At 41.9% G+C, this 20,408-nt stretch overlaps 1 protein-coding gene across 8 annotated transcripts in view; it reads left to right on the forward strand.

Annotated features, from left to right (window-relative positions):
* Window positions 1-20,408, forward strand: part of rbms2b (RNA binding motif, single stranded interacting protein 2b) — a 70,358-nt gene that overhangs the window by 24,664 nt on the left and 25,286 nt on the right. For all 8 annotated transcript variants that reach the window (XM_060937440.1, XM_060937439.1, XM_060937438.1 and 5 more), the window contains exons 3-4: window positions 15,486-15,544; window positions 16,019-16,110. In XM_060937440.1, the coding sequence (XP_060793423.1) occupies window positions 15,486-15,544; window positions 16,019-16,110 (151 nt within the window). The remainder of the gene's footprint in view (window positions 1-15,485; window positions 15,545-16,018; window positions 16,111-20,408) is intronic.

Here is a 20,408-nt window from a genome sequence, read left to right on the forward strand (position 1 = left end):
TTTATAGAATTTTTTTTTACTTTTTTTTTTTTTTTAACTTTCGTCGTGTGAACTTGGTAAACCTGTATCCCTTATCTGTAGCTTAGATGACCCCACTGTGGAATGAAACCCAACAGCAGGCTGTAACTTGTGGTAAAGTCAACAGGGGTTTGGGTTTCAAACAAAGCTCTTTCTAGTTGGCAGCACTAAGCCTTTCCAACAAGTAGGCATGATTGCGCCTCCCCTGAACCTCCCTCCTTTCCCTTCCTCCCTTCCTAAGCCTCACTTCCTTTTACGGCTAGAAATCGAAGGAGGGGTCTCGCTCTTCCAGCCAAGGAGCTCTGAAGAATTTCACTTTATCTGAGCCATACATTGTTTCTATACTACATCCTTCTTCCCTGGAGAAGTGACTAAAAATGTCGCAGTTCCTCATGTGGGATTGAACTTGCTTTATGAAACACATTTGGTATGGAAAAGCTGTCAGGGAAGGTTTTTATCCAGTTGAAATCTTCAGATTGTTCTTCTGGGAAAGAGTTTTTCCTTTAAATTTGTGCTTAAGCCAGGATTTTTTTTTTAATGGAGATGTGCCGTGGGAAACTGTAGGGTCAAGAGTTAATATGGTAATTTTTGGTAGAGATGAAAAGAGAGAGAGAGAGGCCCTCTTACTTGACTGTAGCAGTCGAGATGAAGCATAGTTGATGTGGCCGCCCAGCCCTACAGGAAACTGCAAGCCCAAGGGGAAAGAGAAAGACAAACAAGGGCAACAACTGGGAGGGAGAGAGAAGGGAAACAGAAAGCAGGAGAAAGGAGCGGATGAGAATGAGAGTGTGGCAGGAAAAGAAAGCGAGAGGTGAGGTAAGGTGACTGGAGGAAGCTGACGAAGAATGAGAGTAAGAGTGAGAGGCGTATGTGTCAGGTGTTCCTGAGGTTAATGGTGGCAGCTGGTTAAGGGGACATTCGCAAGGGTAATTACTTTTAGAAACAGCTGAGCAGTGCTCACCATCGTAGTCATATTCCGTATGAAAGTGGTGTTTCCACAAACGTCTCAAAACGTGATCCAGACATTTCTTCAAAACCTGAAAAGGCCAATCTGCTTAACTTAACCCTTACGTTTTACACGGTGTGATTCCAGCGATCTTGTACTGTTATTACTTGTTACACTGTTCGACTGAACCCAGTACGATCTTGGCCAGACTGTATGTTCTCTGTGTCAAATAATATGATGAAGCTCCCTGAATGATAGATCTTCTCCCATTAAGGGTCGACACGGCAGATCTGTTCCGCGTACTTGATTTGGCATAGGTTTTTACCCCAGATGCTCTTCCTGACACAACCCTCCCCAATCTATCTGGGCTTGGGACCAGCACTAAGTATGCACTGGCTTGTACAACCCCAGTGACTGGGCATTTTACCCAATCTGCATGTCTTTGAACTGTGGGGGAAACCGGAGCACCCAGAAGAAACCCACACAGACACAGGGAGAACATGCAAACTCCAGACAGAAAGGCCCCCGTCGGTCATGAGGTTTGAACCCAGAACCTTCTTGCTGTGAGGCAACAGTGCTAACCACCACACCACCATGCTACCCTGTATTTGGGCCTGTTCCGATAGTTTTGCATCTGTGTTGTCCCATATTTGGTGGGTTTTTGTAGTAGCGGCCACACTTGGAGATCTCATCTCATCTCATCTCATTATCTCTAGCCGCTTTATCCTTCTGCAGGGTCGCAGGCAAGCTGGAGCCTATCCCAGCTGACTACGGGCGAAAGGCGGGGTACACCCTGGACAAGTCGCCAGGTCATCACAGGGCTGACACATAGACACAGACAACCATTCACACTCACATTCACACCTACGGTCAATTTAGAGTCACCAGTTAACCTAACCTGCATGTCTATGGACTGTGGGGGAAACCGGAGCACCCGGAGGAAACCCACGCGGACACGGGGAGAACATGCAAACTCCGCACAGAAAGGCCCTCGCCGGCCCCGGGGCTCGAACCCAGGACCTTCTTGCTGTGAGGCGACAGCGCTAACCACTACACCACCGTGCCGCCCACACTTGGAGATATTAATCCCAAATTTTCTGCCACTGCCAGAACTTTATTGTCAGCTCTCTTTAGTCACAGTCCACTAAATAAGCTGCAAGTGAGGATGTGATACTGTATTATCTAAATAATTTTTACAACAGATTAAATTTTTTTTCTCTGAGAGCAAACCCGGGTTACAAACCATACAGTGTAAAGTGTACATCTTTCGATTTAAAGTGACACGTAAAAACAATGCCGTTATTTGGTTCTTGGCTGTGTTTGGTCAGTCTAGGTCCACTTAGATCCGTCTCCTAAATATCTAGTCAATATTGACATTGCAGGCTTGTATACGTCCACGCTAGTCATCTTTACCATGTCTTCAAAAAGACATACTATAAACCTAAGCTTAACATCTTATTAAAGTCTTTTTAGGTCTTTTAAAGATTTTTGTCCTTACTGGCAAATTTCCATTTGGACTTAAAGCTTGATATCCTAATCACTAATTCTTAATTAAACTGGCTCTGCGTACTGTGTCACCATGCCTGGTTGATTTGGGACACACACACACACACACACACACACACACACACACACACACACACACACACACACACCCCAAGTCCTCCAATATCTACAATGGCTTTAAATAAAGGCTTCACACCCAAGCTGTCGTTCTCCGAGCCAAATGCTCTACAAAGTCATAAACTCATTAGTTAGTCCATCAGGCACCTAATTGTTCCACAGTGTTTATCCCATCTTGTGGTTGCCTGAAATCAAAAAGTTAATATCGTGCTCAACTAAGCTAGCAAGGTAAGCAAAAAGGGTAGCTAATGAAACTGTACCCAGATGTACAACAAGCCAGTCAGTTAGTTATAAGACTGCTGATCCAAATTTCCAAAGTTGTTCCAAAGTCTCTTGAGTGGGATTTCTTGATTTTGAAACCTCTTCAAATTGACACATCTTGTATAGAGTAGAAAATTTGGATGGGCTACAAGATGAGGGTGGTTCAGCTGACTTTGTGTGTCTCGGAGGAAGCATGTGTTGGTGTTCACCCTCCTTGGCTGGTTGCTGTGGCATGATGGGATGAAATTGTTAGTGGGGGAAGGGGTAGTTGACAAATGACCACATTGGGAGGAAAGAAATTGGGCTAAAAAACATAATAGAATAATTATATGAAATATACAAACCAACTGGAGTGTGCTGTGTTTAAAATACGTATTAACTACAACCCTCATTCCAAAAAAAAGTTGGTACACTGTGTAAAATATAAATAAAAACAAACAAAAAAACATATTCAAGACTATATTCAAGAATATATTTAATGTTCAAGCTGATAAACTTTATTCTGAATTCGATGCCTGCAACATGTTCCAAAAAAGTTAGGACAGGGGCATGTTACATCAACTTTTCTTTTAACAACACTCAGTAGGCATTTGGGAACTGAGGACACTAATTGTTGAAGTTTTGAAAGTGACATTATTTCCCACTCTTGCTTGATATACAACTTCAGTTGCTCAGCGGTCCGGGATCTCCATCATATTTTGCGCTTCATAATGTACGACACATTTTCAATGTGAGGCAGGCAGGCCAGTTTAGCACCTGAACTCTTTTACTATGAATCCACACTGTTGTAAGACGTGTAGAATGTAGCTTAGCATTGTCTTGCTGGAATAAGTAGGATGTCCCTGAAAAAGACGTCATCTGGATGGCAGCATATGTTGCTCCAAAACTTCTGTGTACCTTTAAGTATTAATGCTGCCTTCACAGATGTGCAAGTTACCCATGCCATGGGCGCTAACACATCCCTATACCATTACCGATGCTGGCTTTTGAACTTTGTGCTGGTAACAATCTGGATGGTCCTTTTCCTTTTTAGGCCGGATGACACAATGATGGAAATGCATAATTTCCAAAAACAGTTTGAAACGCAGACTTATCAGACGACAGCACATTGTCTACTCAGAGAATTTGGTGGCATTTCCGGATGTTGTTGATATATGGCTTTCACAGTGCATGGTACAACCCCGATTCCAAAAAAGTTGGGACAAAGTACAAATTGTAAAAAAACCCAGAATGCAATAATTTATAAGTCTCAAAAACTGATATTGTATTCACAATAGAACATAGACAACATATCAAATGTCGAAAGTGAGACATTTTGAAATTTCATGCCAAATATTGGCTCATTTGAAATTTCATGACAGCAACACATCTCAAAAAAGTTGGGACAGGGGCAATAAGAGGCTGGAAAAGTTAAAGGTGCAAAAAAGAAACAGCTGGAGGACCAAATTGCAACTCATTAGGTCAATTGGCAATAGGTCATTAACATGACTGGGTATAAAAAGAGCATCTTGGAGTGGCAGCGGCTCTCAGAAGTAAAGATGGGAAGAGGATCACCAATCCCCCTAATTCTGCACCGACAAATAGTGGAGCAATATCAGAAAGGAGTTTGACAGTGTAAAATTGCAAAGAGTTTGAACATATCATCATCTACAGTGCATAATATCATCAAAAGATTCAGAGAATCTGGAAGAATCTCTGTGCGTAAGGGTCAAGGCCGGAAAACCATACCGGGTGCCCGTGATCTTCGGGCCCTTAGACGGCACTGCATCACATACAGGCATGCTTCTGTATTGGAAATCACAAAATGGGCTCAGGAATATTTCCAGAGAACATTATCTGTGAACACAATTCACCGTGCCATCCGCCGTTGCCAGCTAAAACTCTATAGTTCAAAGAAGAAGCCGTATCTAAACGTGATCCAGAAGCGCAGATGTCTTCTCTGGGCCAAGGCTCATTTAAAATGGACTGTGGCAAAGTGGAAAACTGTTCTGTGGTCAGATGAATCAAAATGTGAAGTTCTTTATGGAAATCAGGGACGCCGTGTCATTCAGACTAAAGAGGAGAAGGACGACCCAAGTTGTTATCAGCGCTCAGTTCAGAAGCCTGCATCTCTGATGGTATGGGGTTGCATTAGTGTATGTGGCATGGGCAGCTTACACATCTGGAAAGACACCATCAATGCTGAAAGGTATATCCAGGTTCTAGAGCAACATATGCTCCCATCCAGACGACGTCTCTTTCAGGGAAGACCTTGCATTTTCCAACATGACAATGCCAAACCACATACTGCATCAATTACAGCATCATGGCTGCATAGAAGAAGGGTCCGGGTACTGAACTGGCCAGCCTGCAGTCCAGATCTTTCACCCATAGAAAACATTTGGCGCATCATAAAACGGAAGATACGACAAAAAAGACCTAAGACAGTTGAGCAACTAGAATCCTACATTAGACAAGAATGGGTTAACATTCCTATCCCTAAACTTGAGCAACTTGTCTCCTCAGTCCCCAGACGTTTACAGACTGTTGTAAAGAGAAAAGGGGATGTCTCACAGTGGTAAACATGGCCTTGTCCCAACTTTTTTGAGATGTGGTGTTGTCATGAAATTTAAAATCACCCAATTTTTCTCTCTAAATGATACATTTTCTCAGTTTAAACATTTGATATGTCATCTATGTTCTATTCTGAATAAAATATGGAATTTTGAAACTTCCACATCATTGCATTCTGTTTTTATTTACAATTTGTACTTTGTCCCAACTTTTTTGGAATTGGGGTTGTAGATGCAGCAATGAATTGTGTTTACCGACAATGGTTTTCTGAAATGTTCCTGAGCCCATGTAGTAATATCCTTTATACAGTCATGTTGGTTTTTAATGCAGTGCTGTCTGAGGGATCGAAGGTCACAGGTGTTCGATGTTGGTTTTCAGCCTTGCCCTTTATGTGTAGAGATTTCTCTGGATTCTCTGAATCGTTTGATGATATTATGGATTATCGCTGGTGAAATCCCTAAATTCCTTGAAACTGTATGTTGAGAAACATTGTTTTTAAACTGTTGGACTATTTGCCCATGCAGTTTTTCACAGTGTCCCATTCTTGTTTGTGAATGATTGAGCATTTCCAAGTACTAATTAACCTGTTTACCTATAGAATGTTCCAAACAGGTATTTTTGAGCATTCCACACCTTTCCCAGTCTTTAGTTGCCCTGTTCCAACTTTTTTTGGAATGTTTTGCAGGCATCAAATTCAGAATGAGTGTATATTTGCAAAAACAATATCGTTTATCAGTTGGAACTGTCTTTGTATTGTATTCAGTTGAGTATACAATACAAAAGAATCACTGTATTCTGTTTTATTTATGTGTTATACAGTGTCCAGACTTTTTTGGAATCGGGATTGTGTTATCAAGATTCCATATAATTGATTTCAGTGCCTGTTTTCTCTCCTTTTCCTCTTTGTCCATGCTGACATGGTTCAATGTTATGCTCCTCCTGTAGCATTCCTAAATTCATCAGCAGTCAGCTACTCTATGCTACTCTAACTTACAGATTCAGAACAATATACCAAATGAGTTTGGTATATAATAATGTTATTCTATTATAATAATAATTACAAAAAATAGACCACACAATGTTTTTCCAAGTTTCACCTGTCCAGTTTGGTGAGCCCATGCCCAGTCTCAGAATCCACTTGGTTGACGTGACTGGAACCCTGTTTAGTCTTCCGCTGTTGTATGCAATGCGCCTCATGATCGAGCATGTTGCTCTTTTTGAGATGCTTTTCTGCTCACCATGGTTGTAAAGAGTGGTTATATGAGTTACCATAGCCTTCCTGTCAGCTTGAACCAGTCTGATCATTCTCCTCTGATCTTTCTCATTAACAAGGTGTTTCTACTTACAGAACTGGCACTCAGTGGATTTATTTTTATTTTTATTTTTATTTTTCTGCATCGTTCTTTGTAAACTCCTAGTGATTACTGAGTGTGGAAATCCAAGAAGATTAGGAGTTTCTGAAATCAGACTGTCTGGCACCAAGAACCGTGCCACTGTCTAATACCCCTTTTCCATCAAATCAGTTCCAGGGCTGGTTTGGGGCCAGTGCTGGTGCTGGTTCACAACTCGTTCAACTTGCGAGCCAGCTGAGAACCAGTTTGCTTTTCCATAGCTCACGGTGCTAAGGGAAGCCACGTCATTACGTCGCTGTATACATCAGTTACGTCGCTATGTTTGCATAAACCTTGGCGCGAATATCGAAGCAAAAACAACACGGAAGAAGCAGCAGCAGCAACAACAATAATAATGGATGACTTCGCGTTTGTACAGCTGCTGCTTCTCGTCGCTTAAAAATGGCGATCTTTCGCGGTCTTGTTATTGTTGTTGGTCTTAACAACTCCGCCCCCCCGCTGACGTAAGCGGTTCTTTCCTCTGGCCCAGCAGAGAGTTGGTGCTAGCCTGGAACCGGTTTTTCTGGCCCCAGAGCCAGTCCTTTGTCAGTGGAAACAGAAAACCCGGTTCCAAACTAAGCACTGACCCCGAACCAGCCCTGGAACTGCTTTGGTGGAAAAGGGGCATAAGTCACTGAGCTCACAATTTTCCCCCATTGCAGTGTAAACTACTATATTAAAGTATTGTCTTGATCTGTATCTGCATAATTTTATGGATTGTATTGCTGCCACAAGATTGGCCGATGAGATAATTGCATGAATGAAAGGATTTAATTCATATGGTGTTCCTACTAAAACGGTCGTGAATGTACTTCAAGAAACCATGAACGTATTTCCTGCAGAGGTTATGTTGGGTAAGAAGGCAGTTTAACAAATGTGGTGGTAAGACCAGAAGTAAAAACAAATGTGATTTTCTTACACAGTGAATGTCAGGCTTTGATCAGGTTGTTGGATACTCATGTGCCATTGCGATATGGTTATAATCAGTTCAGATTGTAATCAGACACCAGATATCAAAATGTCTGTGATGCTCCTTCTCCGCAGTCAGACTGAAGTCTTGAATGCAGTGTTCTTTTCACTTTGGGGATAACAAGATTGACAATGCCATAACTAACCTTTTTTTTTTTAAATGAAGGATGTATCCTGAACTGTCAAATGCATGAATGACAGTTTTGTTTTATGTTATTGTATTAGATGCTAGGTGTTTATTGTAGTGTGTGATGTTACTTACTATGGTGGAGCATTAGGACCCAGTCGGCTGTTAGCACTGTGGTGCAGGGCAGACATAGAGAATTCTCAGGTTACACTGCAAGCACATGCCAGGGGAAAGGCGGTCTCTCTCTCTCTCTCTCTCTTATCCCTTTCTTTCCCTTTCTCTCTCCCATCCTCCCTTTTCCCTCTCTTTCTTGGCCTCCCAAGAGATCTCCTCTCCTGCATCCAATCAACGCACACATATGGAGCTTGGGCCATATATCTTTTATATCTCTGCACCCTGAAGATATGCAAAGCAGGTCTATGTGCACAATAGCATCCATTATTGAGAGCACGGTTTCTCCACATTGCGGTGACCCTCATAAATGCTTCATGCTAACAATGCAAATGATGGCAGGAATCAGTGAAAGAGAAAAAAAACCAAATAGCGGTCCTGCTCTTTCTTTATAGCCATGCAATATCAATGCCAGGGTCACAGAAGACAGCAGAGTGCCACTGACATTTCTTCTTCCTTTGGTGTTTCACTTCGAAGGTTTTCTGAGTTTATTTCTTAATGTTATTTTTAAATCAGCTATATTGCAAAAATATACATTTATACTTGGCGTGGTTCCTCTGTGGTACCAAAAATTCACTGTTCATAATTAACATATTTACATCACGAGACATGCATTGACAGTACATACTAGCTGTGTGTAGCCTATAGCAAAATTAACATTCGTCACATTTGAGACAGAGGCTCTATACTATTTATTATGCTCATATGCAAGTAAGGACATACCCTCAAATGCTGATTGAATGCTTGAATAGGGACCATTCCTGTAGCAATACTTCAAATAAATTCCCCAGCGCAAAGCTACATAACCAGTCAGTAAGAGGGATGTACATCTCCGTCACTGAGGCCATTGCAAAACGCATCCCGATGCATTGCCAACAATCCGACACATTAACAATACATAGTAAGCAACTATTAATGCGATATGATGCAGTTCATCCCTATTGCAATGCAGTGCAATTCAACATGATGTGATGCAAAAGAATACCATGCTATGCAATGGTAACTCTTCCTTCTCCATGTGACTTGAGGAGGGCCTGTTGTGAGAAGGGACTTTTATTTTGAAATCCTGTTGGTGCTATGGTGAGAGAGTGATAAAGACTTTTATTCTGAAATGGTGAGTGGGCCGCCATGACCATTTTTGCACCGTATATTTGTGTGTGACTTGTCCAGACATGCCTCCAACTCACATGGGACTTGGCCAAGGGACTTGATGAGAACTGGCCACTGACAGCAGTGGAGATAAGAGAATGTACTTGAGAAACAGTTTAGAGAGGAGGAATCAATCTAAATATAAAATTATTATATAATTGTATATAATGAAGGCATAGAGCCTCTAGTATGAATTATATATTAATAAATCTGATTTTACTGATACAAAGATGTTAGAAATGATGCATCCTGAGTTCATCCCAAATTGTATCTGGTTCACACTTTTTTAATTGGGGCAATCGCATCTTTTAAATCGGTGCACCAATGTGAATCGGTGAATTTTACCATCCCTAGTCAGTCCCATCTCACTACACTCACAGTGCAGCTCGTTTCTCATTGTGAACAGAACTAATTTAGATAGAGATTACTTTACATAATTAAACATATTCCTCGTGCAAGTTTGGAAAGGTAACAGGCTACAAAACACTTTTTAATAGAACTTGTCTGCTGTACTGGCATGCAAAATATCCCCTTCATTTAGTATGCTCTTTACCTTGCATTGTCTGGGTGCAGGTACATTAGCTAATGTTAGCAAACTGTTATAAAAAACTCACTACATAACATGCTTCGCTTCAGCCAGGAAACACAACTCCAATCATAGGCCAGTAGTAGGTAATTTACTACTTTAACCAGTGCTGTTTCAGTACTGTTATGAGGCCTAAATCTTGATGGAAAAAATAATTTGATTCCTATACAAATACAAGCTTAGCTTTTAAGTTACAACTTGGATCTAGGATCTTGGAGATAAAGTGAATTGATATTGGCCTGTAGCTTGATAGCTGACAAGGCCAATTTTTTAAATCAATGGCTTGATAAGTCTCATTATCTCATCTCATTATCTCTAGCCACTTTATCCTGTTCTACAGGGTCACAGGCAAGCTGGAGCCTATCCCAGCTGACTACGGGTGAAAGGCGGGATACACCCTGGACAAGTTGCCAGGTCATCACAGGGCCGGCTTGATAAGTGCTAGTTAAAAAGATTTATGTACATTGCCAATGCCAAGAAATAAATTATATTTGTCTCTAGATAATTGTCAAGGAATGGGTGGTAGGCGGATGTGCTGAAAGAGTTTATTGCCACATCTGCTGGCAAAAAGGTCCAAAATGTAAGACAAAGGCAGAGTTGAAAAACAGGCAAGGGTCAAGCAAGGCACAGACAGTGTATCAGAGGCAAAGACAGAGGGAAAAATCCTAAAATGCAAAACAGATTAAGAACCAGAAAAGCAACACAGTAACAAAAGGCTTGGTAACATCAGACACAAGGTACAGAGCATATGCATCATGAAGTCTGTGTGTATTGAGTGCTTATTATACACAGAGGCGATTCTAGAGTCTGTTGTGGCTCCAAGCAAAAATTTCCAGGGGGCCCTTCTGACCAGTGTTCATCACCAATATGTTATAAATAATCTGACACCAACGAAAAATGTATGAAACCAAAGTTTTTTAAATTTTGGTTTCATACATTTCTCTCTGGTGTGGAGGCCTCCTCGTCTGCTGTAGTGTCAGCCTCAGGAGGGCGCTCTGGAGTTGAGGCCTTCTCATCTGCTGCCGTATTTGCCTCTGGAGCACCAGCCCCACCCCAAAATATTTCCAGGGGATCCTCATTTCCTTGAGCATGGAACAAGAATTTGAGCATGCTCCTGAAGGACTTTGAGTCTTGGAGGCATGGGTGCTCAACAGTGAGGAGGTATTTGGCCCACTGGCAGGGGCATAGCTAAGGGGGGGGGGTGTCCTGGGGTGCCCGTGACCCCCCCTTTGTCAGACCATACATTTTTTCAATAGCCACATAAGAATATTAGAAAAGCGCCCACTGTAATTTTTCTAACATTTTTAACTAGATTGTCACCATAGCCTCATTAGGTTTTCTATAACCTTGACTTCCTGTGGTTTGGGTGCGAAAACCCAGTTTGTCAGAGTGTGTGCGGGAGAGGCGGATGTAAGTGCAAACATGTTAAATAATACACAGTGCGATATGAGCATAAAGTGCGTGAAATGCACACAACAGGCAAACAGTCCGAAACAGCAGGCAAAGTCGTAATCGAGGAAATCGACAGGAGTCGAAAAACCAAGAGGTCAACAAGGACAGGAACAGGAAACAAGCCTCAGTAAGGCACACTAGACACGGAGTAATACTTCGCATCATCCTTGCATGGGCGCAGTCCTTAAATAGCCCAAACATAGTTCACTGATTAAAGACAGGTGTTCTTTGTTAACGACGTGCGTGCTGGAGCATGGCCATGGAGTGCTTTAAATGTAAAGAGAATAATTTAATATTGAATGCAATAGAGAATAGGGAGCCAGTGGAGGTTCTGGAGGATAGGGGTGATGTGTACTTATTGCAGTATTTATGCAATACTCAGGCTTACTCAACAGTTTGGACATGAAAATGTTCATTGTACTGTTAATATACAACCCCGAGGAAAAGTTGGGACTGTATGCAAAATGCAACTTACAAAAGAAAGCAGTGATTTCTCAGTAGACTTTGGATTTCCAGTTTATCAAAAGTGTGTGAGGAAATTATTGAAATGTTTAAAAACAATGTTCCTCAAAGAAAGATAGGAAGGGATTTGGATATTTAATCCTTTGTGGTGCATAATATCATTAAACAATTCAAGGAACCTGGAGGAATTTCAGTGCATAAAAGGCAAGGGCCCAAGCCTAAGCTGAACACCTGTGATCTCTGATCCCTCAGATGGCACTGCATCAAGAACCGTAATTCATCTATAGCTGATAGAACCACATGGGCTCAGGATGACTTTGGCAAGCCTTTGTCAAGCACTACAATATGGAGTTACATCTACAAATGCCAGTTAAAGCTTTACTGTGCCAAAAGTAAGCCTTATGTTAACTGTGTCTAGAAGTGCCGTTGACATCTCTGCTCAGGGATATCTGGGATGGACCATCACACAGTGGAAATACACATTATGGTCAGACAGATCAGTATTCCAGGTCTTTTTTTTGTCAGAAATGTATGCTGTGTGCTCCGGACCAAAGATGAAAAGGACCATCCAGACTGTTACCAACAACAAGTTCAAAAGCCAGGGTTGGCCATGGTATGGGGTTGTGTCAGTACCCTTGGCAAAGGTAACTTACACTTCTGTGATGGCAGCATTAATGGCGAAAAGTACACTGAGATTTTGGAGTAACATATGCTGCCTTCAAGACAACATCTTTTCCAGGGAGATTTCAACAAGATGGTGTAAAAACCACATTCTGTACCCATTACAAAGACGTGGCTGTGGAAGGAGAGGGTGCCTGTCCCCTCTGTCCCCAATAGAGACTGTGTGGAGAATTTTGAAACGAAAAATATGATAATGGCGACCCCGTATTGTTGCACACCTTAAGACCTGTTTGCAGGAAGAACGGGACAATATAACACTTGAAACACTTCATCATTTGGTGTCTTCAGTCCATAAACATTTTTGAAGTGTTGAGAGAAGGAATAAAGTGGTACATACTTTACTATCCCAACTTTTTTTTTGAAATACGTTGCAAGAATCAAAATTGAAATAATTGTTTATTTTGAAAAAAAAAATTAATGAGGTGAAACATTAAATAATGTGCTGTTGTGTTGTTTTGAGTGCAATGCAGGTCAAAGATTGTTTACAAATCATTATTTTGAATTTTTATTTCAATTTCAACATGACGTCCTGGTGGCGCGGTGGTGTAGTGGTTAGCACTGTCACCTCACAGCAAGAAGGTTCCGCGTTTGAGCCCAGTGGCTGACGGGGGGTCTTTCTGCGTGGAGTTTGTATGTTCTCCCTGTGTCTGTATGGGTTTCCTCCACAGTCCAAAGACATGCAAGTTAGGTTAATTGGTAGCTCTAAATTGAATGTAGGTGTGATTGGTTGTTAGTCTTTATGTGTCAGCCCTGCGATGATCTGGCGACTTGTCCAGGGTGTACCCCGCCTCAATTTAGAAAGGTCAGCTGGAATAGGTTCCAGCTTGCCTGTGACCCTGCACAGAATAAGTGGTTACGGATAATGGATGGATGGACATACCGTTCTGACTTTTTCTGATTTGAGGTTGTACTACAGTACAGTAGTCTCAGTTATTTTAAGCAGTTTCTGTCCTTATATCCTCAAGTATTAGATACAGCGCTCAACGTAAATGAGTACACCCCCTCTGAAAAGTAACATTTTAAACAATATCTCAATGAACACAAACAATTTCCAAAATGTTGACAAGACAAAGTTTAATATAACATCTGTTTAACTTATAACATGAAAGTAAGGTTAATAGTAACTTAGATTACACATTTTTCAGTTTTACTCAAATTAGGGTGGTGTAAAAATGAGTACACCCCACAACAAAAACTACTACATCTAGTACTTTGTATGGCCTCCATGATTTTTAATGACAGCACCAAGTCTTCTAGGCATGGAATGAACAAGTTGGCGACATTTTGCAACATCAATCTTTTTCCATTCTTCAACAATGACCTCTTTTAGTGACTGGATGCTGGATGGAGAGTGATGCTCAACTTGTCTCTTCAGAATTCCCCAAAGAAAATAATTTCTTTACACCACAAAGGTGAAGGCTACAAGAAGATCAGCAAAGCTTTACTTATCAGTCAGAATACTGTAGCAAAAGTGGTACAGAAATTTAAGAAAGATGGAACTGCAACCATCTCACAGAGACGTCCAGGTCATCCACGGAAGTTAACACCTCGACAGGAGCGTCTTCTGATGAGAAGGGTTGAAGAAAATCGGCATGCAAGTTCACTGCAGTTCTCTAAAGAAGTAGAAAGCCAAACTGGGGTGACTATTTCCCGTGACACAATACGGCGTACACTGCAGAGGAATGGCATGCATGGATGCCGTCCACGAAAGAAGCCTCTCCTAAAGCCCAGGCACAAAAAAGCCCGCCTAGAGTTTGCCAGGGCCCATGCTGACAAAGATGAAGACTACTGGGACTCTATACTCTGGAGTGATGGGACCAAGATAAATGTTTTTGGAACTGATGGCTTCAAAACTGGATCGCGTCGCAAAGGTGAGGAATACGAAGAAAAATGCATGGTGACTACAGTGAAACATGGTGGTGGCAGTGTCCTTATGTGGGGCTGCATGAGTGCTGCTGGTGTCGGGGAGCTGCATTTCATTGATGGCATCATGAATTCACAGATGTATCGCTCTGTACTGAAAGAGAAGATGCTACCATCACTCCGTGTCCTTGGTCATCGTGCACTTTTCCAACATGATAATGATCCTAAACGCACATCTAAGGCCACTGTTGGATTTCTGAAGAAGAACAGGGTGAAAGTGATTCAGTGGCCAAGTATGTCTCCTGATCTGAACCCAATCGAACACCTATGGGGAATTCTGAAGAGACAAGTTGAGCATCCCTCTCCATCCAGCATCCAGTCACTAAAAGAAGAATGGAAAAAGATTGATGTTGCAAAATGTCGCCAACTTGTTCATTCCATGCCTAGAAGACTTGGTGCTGTCATTAAAAATCATGGAGGCCATACAAAGTACTAGATGCAGTAGTTTTTGTTGTGGGGTGTACTCATTTTTGCATCACCCTAATTTGAGTAAAACTGAAAAATGTGTAATCTAAGTTATATTATTAACCTTACTTTCACGTTATAAGTTAAACAGATGTTATATTAAACTTTGTCTTGTCAACATTTTGGAAATTGTTTGTGTTCATTGAGATATTGTTTAAAATGTTACTTTTCAAAGGGGGTGTACTCATTTACGCTGAGCGCTGTATTACTTTACATTTGAACACAGATTTATCCAAAACAACTGAATATACTTTAAGCAGTTGAGAGGTAAGATCCCTGCTCAAGGGCCCAAATGTGATTCTCCGAAGCCCTGGGATTTTACCTCACAGTCACAGAAAATTAACTACTGAGCTATAACTGCCCTAGAGGCTAACAAAACACCAATCACAAGCAGACAACTACAGCCCCTCATTAGACTTTGTTTGTTGTCCTAAAGGAGACAGTTTCAAAGCGACCTCTTGATCTGTTCCATTGCTTAGCTCTGCCCCGACATTAACACTCTGGGTGAAGGACTTTGCCTGTAATTTCAACTCTTCAGACAGATTATTCATGAAGAAGCTTCATGTCAGATGAAAGGTATGATGGTAAATGTCGACTTCAAGCAACGATAAAAAGATAGGAGAAGGGAAATGTGGAAAGAAATGCTTTTTTCTTTTTCTTTTTAAAGCAACAGTTCTCATTGTGTTTTTGTGATTTTGTGCCCAAAAGGTATGGCAAGATCGTGTCCACCAAGGCCATCCTGGACAAGACCACCAACAAGTGCAAAGGTAGGACGTGTTCTTGGTTGAACGTTTGCATGCGAGTTGGCCTCAAAGCCTCGTTTCATCTGTGGCAAGTGTGTGCATCATGACGGAACAGCAGTTGAGTAATTCCACATCTGTTGACCTGAAACATTGTGTATATATAATGTGCGTGTGAGGACAGTTCTATGTCCGTGTGCTACAGCTTGGCCTGCTTGAGCTGACAGCAGAAAGCAGGAAACACTAGTAGCTTAATCTGTTGACTTGAACCAGCTGCTGAATAACATCTACTAGAAATTATTCAGTGTATGTTCAGTAGTTGAACATGTACTGTATTATGCAGATGTAGGCACTAGGTTCTGAGTACTTTAAAATGCAAAATATATATTGAACTAAGTAGACCAATGTCCATGTGCACAAACACATTTGTACTCAGATATCTAACCCTGTTTGTTTGTTTGACTGTGTTTGTAATGTGTGTGTGTGTGTGTGTGTGTGTAGGCTATGGTTTCGTTGACTTTGACAGTCCTGCTTCTGCGCAGAAAGCTGTTACAGCGCTGAAGGCCACTGGAGTTCAGGCTCAGATGGCAAAGGTAGAGTATGCGTCATTACCACAGAAGAGAATTTCAACACATTTTCACGTAACGAGAAAAGACAAAACATGTTACCCAAAACTTATTTATAATGGAAGTCTAAGGACAGTTGTTGCTGAAGTACTCACTCACTCACTGGGATTACTCCCCAGATGGGACACCAGTCTACCTCAAGGACGTTAGTTTAGGCTATGGTCACACTATTACCATGTCCACACTAGGGATTTTGTACCGATACAAAACTACTTTCGTACCGCAACACCTGTCCACACTAGCAACTATACCGGTACTGTAGCGGTATAACTGTATCGGTACGAAACCCACAAATGTATGGATTTTGTACCGGCACAGTATCGGTACTGTAGCGCTTTGCGTAGTGTGGACAGATGAAGCTAGCCTGGGAAATCCCATGCTGGTTTGCACAATCGTTCCGATCTGAAAAGACAGCATGGAAACTATGGTCTAAAGGCTCGCCTGAGTTAGGGAGCCAATCAGAGAGTAGGGAGGGGTGGAAAGATGGTGACGCGTACTACTCGACAAACGGAAGCTTGTAGTTTATTTGGGACTGTTTACGGATCACATTTAACATGGCGGCGAGCGATATGAACCAAACTTTCGATCAAGCTTTGTCTTGCACAAACGGCAGTAATCGTTCGGTGCCATTGTTTTCCTATTTTTGTTTTGCCTTCTCTTTCTCTTTCCTTCTCTTCTTCGCCTCTTCGTCGCTCTAACTACGTCACCGGGTACAACTGCCATGATTGGCCATGGGCTACGTATACGCCAAATGATAGACATTCGCAACGTCCAATAAACGGCCGTTGACAATCGTAAACCACACCTCCCCTACGAGAAATTCAATAGGCGGATTCCAGACCATATTTCACTTGTGATATGGTCTGGTGTTAACCAGACTAGATGAAGCGTCTCTGTATTGATACAAATATAATGCGCATGCGCAAAGTCACACAGCTCAATTGATGTCTTCGCTGAATAAAATAGTGAAGAACGGAGATTCGTTTGTTTCTTTCTCAACTGCCTCGCGCGTTTTATACGATTCGACTGAATAAATGACCACCAGAAATACAGACTGTACACTGACAACAAAAAGCACACACATGTTGTTTCATCCGTACGGAAGCCGAGAGAGGCCCTTCATATAATCCTTTTTTTTTATTCACCTTGTTATCCCGAGATAACGACATAATTAATTCAGGATCTCGAGAAAACAACACAACTAATTCGAGATCTCGAGAAAACAAAACCGTTATTTCGAGATCTCGAGAAAACAAAACAATTATTTCATGATCTCGAGTAAACAGCTGAGAAATGGTTCATTCAGGTGCGCCAAGAGACTTGTGATATGCTGACTTTGGGGCTATTTCTCATTCTGTATAGACGCAACTTGGTCATTAGAATGTCTGGAATAATCAATCACCTAATAAGGCAATATTTTGATCAGGGGTTGACACAGGGAGAGATTGCATTAAGTCTTTTAATAAGGGATAATTTCAAAATTAGTCCGCGGCACCTCCGCAGAAGACTGGCCCGGCTTCGTCTCTACCGACAGAGATACAGTGATCCAGCTGAGATCATGAAATAATTGTTTTGTTTTCTCGAGATCACGGAATAATTGTTTTGTTTTCTTGAGATCTCGAAATAACGGATGCCATATATTCTCGGAAGGAAGTTACTCGGTAACCACGGAAACATTTCGCGCACGCGCATTTCAACTACCGTGAAAGAAAACCGCAAACATTTCTCGCTAGTGTGGACAGATGCACTAAACTGTACCGGTATACTTTGTATCGATACAGTTATACCACTTTCGTACCGGTATAAGTGTGAACACAGCATATAGCTCGCAATGCTTTATCGATGAAAATGAGGCGTTTTGGTGGAGATGCTTCCTCGAGCTTCAGGAAGTATTCCCAAACCCATCTGCAAGTATTCGCTGCTTAGTTTGCCAACGAAAACGTCGCCACCAAATTTCAGTGTATGCATTGAAATCTTTTGCGATGTTTTAGGCCACTCACGAGGCGGACACACACCAAAAAAACAACTCGCGAAGCTTGGAGAACATTCCCTATGCATTACACGATTGATTGGTGGCAATGCTACCACTTTTTCATCACCAAGTATTCACAAACCCATCGCAAGCCGTAGTGTGACCAGGGCCTAAAATACATTACAAATTGAAAACTACACCTGTTACACTTTAACAGTAAGAGTATTAGTAGGAGACCAACAACAAGAGAAGGTCTTAAAAGTGTTCACAAATGATGTCTTCTGGAAAGTAGTTAAGTATCTGATAGCCCTTTTCCACCAACCTGTCACTGGTACCACCACTTCAACACATTCCAACAAAAAAAATCCTTTACCGGTCAGAAACTTGGAACCACCGACATGAGTGGCTACTATGGGAGGGGCTGTAAGAAATTCGCCACCATTTTGATCAATCAGAAATCACTATACAAAGCCAGCGTTCAAACACAGGATGTAATAACTCTAAAATTAAATTTATAAAAAGCAATCAAAGCAGAAGCATTCTATTCGCCATGAAATCTTCACGCAAATATTACCTCGGTAACATTTCAAAGGAAAAAATAACCCCGACTTCCACCCCTATGTAACATTCGGTTCTCAAAGCTGTTGAAATGCGGCCTGTTCTCAAAGGCACCACGGTAAAATTGGCTCCGCACTGGAATCATCCTGGTGGAAAAGAGGTAAGTGAGAACATTTTTTTTTCAAACTAGACACCAGTAAATTAGTCTGAAGAATTAAAAGCCATCCGTTATCCGTAACTGCTTATCCTGTGCAGGGTCGCAGGCAAGCTGGAGCCTATCCAAGCTGACTATGGGCGAGAGGCGGGGTATACCCTGGACAAGCCGCCAAATCATCACAGGGCTGACACAGAGACAAACAACAATTCACACTCACATTCACACCTACGGTCAATTTAGAGCCACCAGTTAACCTAACCTGCATGTCTTTGGACTGTAGGGGAAACCGGAGCACCCGGAGGAAACCCATGTGGACACGGGGAGAACATGCAAACTCCACACAGAAAGGTCCCTGTCAGCCACGGAGCTTGAGCCTACAACCCCGATTCCAAAAAAGTTGGGACAAAGTACAAATATTGTAAATAAAAACGGACTGCAATGATGTGTAAGTTTCAAAATAACATATTTTATTCAGAGTAGAACATAGATGACATATCAAATGTTTAAACTGAGAAAATATATCATTTAAAGAGAAAAATTGGGTGATTTTAAATTTCATGACAACAACACATCTCAAAAAAGTTGGGACAAGGCCATGTTTACCACTGTGAGACATCCCCTTTTCTCTTTACAACAGTCTGTAAACGTCTGGGGACTGAGGAGACAAGTTGCTCAAGTTTAGGGATAGGAATGTTAACCCATTCTTGTCTAATGTAGGATTCTAGTTGCTCAAGGTCTTAGGTCTTAGTTGTCTTAGGTCTTTTTTGTCGTATCTTCCGTTTTATGATGCGCCAAATGTTTTCTATGGGTGAAAGATCTGGACTGCAGGCTGGCCAGTTCAGTACTCGGACCCTTCTTCTACGCAGCCATGATGCTGTAATTGATGCAGTATGTGGTTTGGCATTGTCATGTTGGAAAATGCAAGGTCTTCCCTAAAAGAGATGTCGTCTGGATGGGAGCATATGTTGCTCTAGAACCTGGATATACCTTTGAGCATTGATGGTGTCTTTCCAGATGTGTAAGCTGACCATGCCACACACACTAATGCAACCCCATACCATCAGAGATCCAGGCTTCTGAACTGAGCACTGATAACAACTTGGGTCGTCCTTCTCCTCTTTAGTCCGAATGACACGGCGTCCCTGATTTCCATAAAGAACTTCAAATTTTGATTCGTCTGACCACAGAACGGTTTTCCACTTTGCCACAGTCCATTTTAAATGAGCCTTGGCCCAGAGAAGACGTCTGCGCTTCTGGATCATGTTTAGATACGGCTTCTTCTTTGAACTATAGAGTTTTAGCTGGCAACGGCAGATGGCACGGTGAATTGTCTCATCTCATCTCATTATCTCTAGCCGCTTTATCCTTCTACAGGGTCGCAGGCAAGCTGGAGCCTATCCCAGCTGACTATGGGCGAAAGGCGGGGTACACCCTGGACAAGTCGCCAGGTCATCACAGGGCTGACACATAGACACAGACAACCATTCACACTCACATTCACACCTACGGTCAATTTAGAGTCACCAGTTAACCTAACCTGCATGTCTTTGGACTGTGGGGGAAACCGGAGCACGGTGA

Source organism: Neoarius graeffei, chromosome 13, assembly GCF_027579695.1.
Source record: "Neoarius graeffei isolate fNeoGra1 chromosome 13, fNeoGra1.pri, whole genome shotgun sequence".
Lineage (NCBI taxonomy): Eukaryota > Metazoa > Chordata > Actinopteri > Siluriformes > Ariidae > Neoarius > Neoarius graeffei.